Raw genomic sequence first — 2,674 nt, 5'->3', positions numbered from 1 at the left:
AAATCACCAACCTCCTTACTCCTAAAAAAAAAAAAAATTAATTGATCACCATTTTCTTGTGGTGCTAGTGTTTTCTATTATTAGTAGTAGTGAGTGTGACCGTAGCAAAATGAGCTCCTCTATAAAAAAAAAAAAAAAAAAGTAGCAAAATTAGGTTTACACGAGAAAGTCAAAGAACCACGTAGTAGCTAACTAGCTATCTAACTAAAATCCAAAAGGAAACCGTATATATCTTGTTGGATATGTCATATATATGGCTCAAAATTGTAAGATATTAGTTCAAGTAACTCAAACTTTATCTGGAGAAAATAAGGACATAATTCACAATCAACCCTACCGATTGACATGAGCCTGCTCTATATAAGGTATTGAGTGAAAAGCAACAAATAAAGCAGAAAAGCAAAATGGAAGGTCGATGTTTAGGTGATCATACATATAATATGCTATATTTTTTAATTTAATTTGATTGAATGAAAATACTCTAGGGATCAAGTTCTATAATCTATAGTTATGATTGTATTATTTCTACATGCATGCTTACTAATATTGAATTTTAATGATTTACTTTAGGGAAGAATAAGTGGCCAGAGGTTGTGGGAGTGGACGGTGATGAAGCAGCAGAGAAGATTGAAAGAGAGAATGAGAGAGTGAATGCAATAGTGGTGCCGGAAGGGCATGTTGTGACAATGGATTTCAAATGCACTAGGGTTTGGGTTTGGGTCGACAAACATGGGAGAGTTACTCGTGTGCCAAAAATAGGATAACTAGCTACCCAGCTATATTATATTAGTGATGCAATATTAATGAATAAAACTGGTTCTTAATTTATCTTCTCTAAGTTACATTTTATATTATTTACTTACTATAAATGTATCATGTAATATAGTCCCAAGTTTTAAACTATGGGGTGGCTACCTAGCAAAAATGATCACTATCAATGTCTTCCATTTTTTTTTTTTTGAGAGAGTCTTCCATATTAACTAATCTATAGATATCTTAAATTGGCCTTTTATGAATAAAAAAAAAGCTCTATATATAGATATCTTAAACCTGAATCATGACATGAGATTCTTGCAACTGCATTTATTAATTCATTGAGCATTTGAGCTGAGTAGAACACAAATACTTTGATCATGAGATTCTACAACCGCTACAACAATACTTAAGCTTAACAATGTTGGCCGAATAGCGTTTTCTCTGCTGAAACGTTTAACTAAGTAACAAGAATCCTTTGAAAATCAAATTAGACTAAGGGTTGGTTCTTTTTGGGATAAAATTAAACTCGGATTGGGAAACACCTTGAATAGTAAAAACATTGAGTCTTTTGGCCACAAGAATGTTGGATTAATTATTTAATTAATCAATTATGGAATGTTGGATTAATTATTTAATTAATCAATTATGGATTGACAATAATCAATTATTACAAGTTAATGTCATAATATAAATTATGGTCTATTGTGTTAAGCACTAATTAGTTGATGAATATGTGTGATTGAGCTATTCTTTCTAAATGGACCGTGATGGGTTGGACCATTTAGCTAAGTCCAATGAGAGGTCTCTGCCCTCAGCCGTTTAGCCATTTAAACGTCATCCCATCAGACGGTTAATTCTATTCTGAACATTATGGTGCTAAACGGAATGAGGGTAGTCATCCCTCTCATCCTTCTGAGAGCCATCCTTCATGAATCCTAAATCTACAAGGTACACAATTTCTTGTTCCTTATTTGTTAGTGATGATATGCTATAATTTGTATCTAATGATCCATGGCTAAATCCTTAAACTTTTATCAATTGGTATCAGAGCCACATAGATACATATTACGGCTATTACTCTATTGATGGATTAACTGTATGCATAAACGTGAAACGTGAATTCTGAACTGAATTTATATGTGCTATATATTTGTTTCGTCCATGGTATTATCGAATAATTGAATCAGAGGATGCATGTCTTATTATCGTATTACTTTTGATTGATATGGATAGTAATATGAAATTGTGCATAAGATTCAGATTATAGGATTCATGTTTGACATCCTTTACCTTTTTTTTAAAATAGCGTACGATTAAATCTTTTGCCTCATGAACAATTTTGATGATTTCTAAAGGGTTTTTTCTAATAAAAGGTAAATCGCTGGATATTCTATAAGAATTAAGAAATCAATGATTTATATTTTTGTGTCAAGAACCCTAATTTTTTAATCTCTGATTGAGTTGATTGGCTTCCCTCTTTCACTCAATCGCGATTTCAACGCCACTTGAATCATTCAATTTCGTCCACCAATGAGCAATATCGAATCGGATCAGTCGCGAGTCGTTTCAACCCGTTTTTCAGGTGTCCGGGCGTAGAAAACCCAGCGTGTGAGTACACGCGTGCAAAAAAAAAAAAAAAACCTTTACGTGTTTTTGGTGCGTGGGAGAGGTGTATAGTGCAAAATGTTCCAAAATTGTTTGTTTCTGCCAAAAAAAAAAATTATAATTATATTCTTGTGTTTTGGTTTTTTTGGTATGACTTTTGGAAATTTTGACAGCTATAAATATTTGTCTAATTTATTTGGGGTATATTATATTTTAAATATCATACTCTCACATGTTAAATTTGTGTGAAAATTTTATTGAATATTCTTACTCTTTGTTCACACATGAAGCATGTCTCACTCTCCAAATTGAT

General features: G+C 32.2%; 1 protein-coding gene across 1 annotated transcript; it reads left to right on the top strand.

The window, feature by feature from the left end:
- Window positions 1-272: 272 nt before the first annotated feature.
- On the top strand, window positions 273-938 carry LOC146956416 (proteinase inhibitor-like). Its single transcript, XM_085719612.1, has 2 exons — window positions 273-423; window positions 571-938. Exons 1-2 carry the CDS (start codon window positions 405-407, stop codon window positions 762-764), a joined length of 213 nt encoding a protein of 70 aa, XP_085575738.1. The 5' UTR covers window positions 273-404; the 3' UTR covers window positions 765-938.
- Window positions 939-2,674: the final 1,736 nt, after the last annotated feature.

The sequence above is a fragment of the Medicago sativa genome, chromosome 1 (assembly GCF_051527215.1).
Source record: "Medicago sativa cultivar Bolivia chromosome 1, Bolivia_mono, whole genome shotgun sequence".
Lineage (NCBI taxonomy): Eukaryota > Viridiplantae > Streptophyta > Magnoliopsida > Fabales > Fabaceae > Medicago > Medicago sativa.
This window is presented reverse-complemented; position numbering and strand designations above follow the sequence as displayed.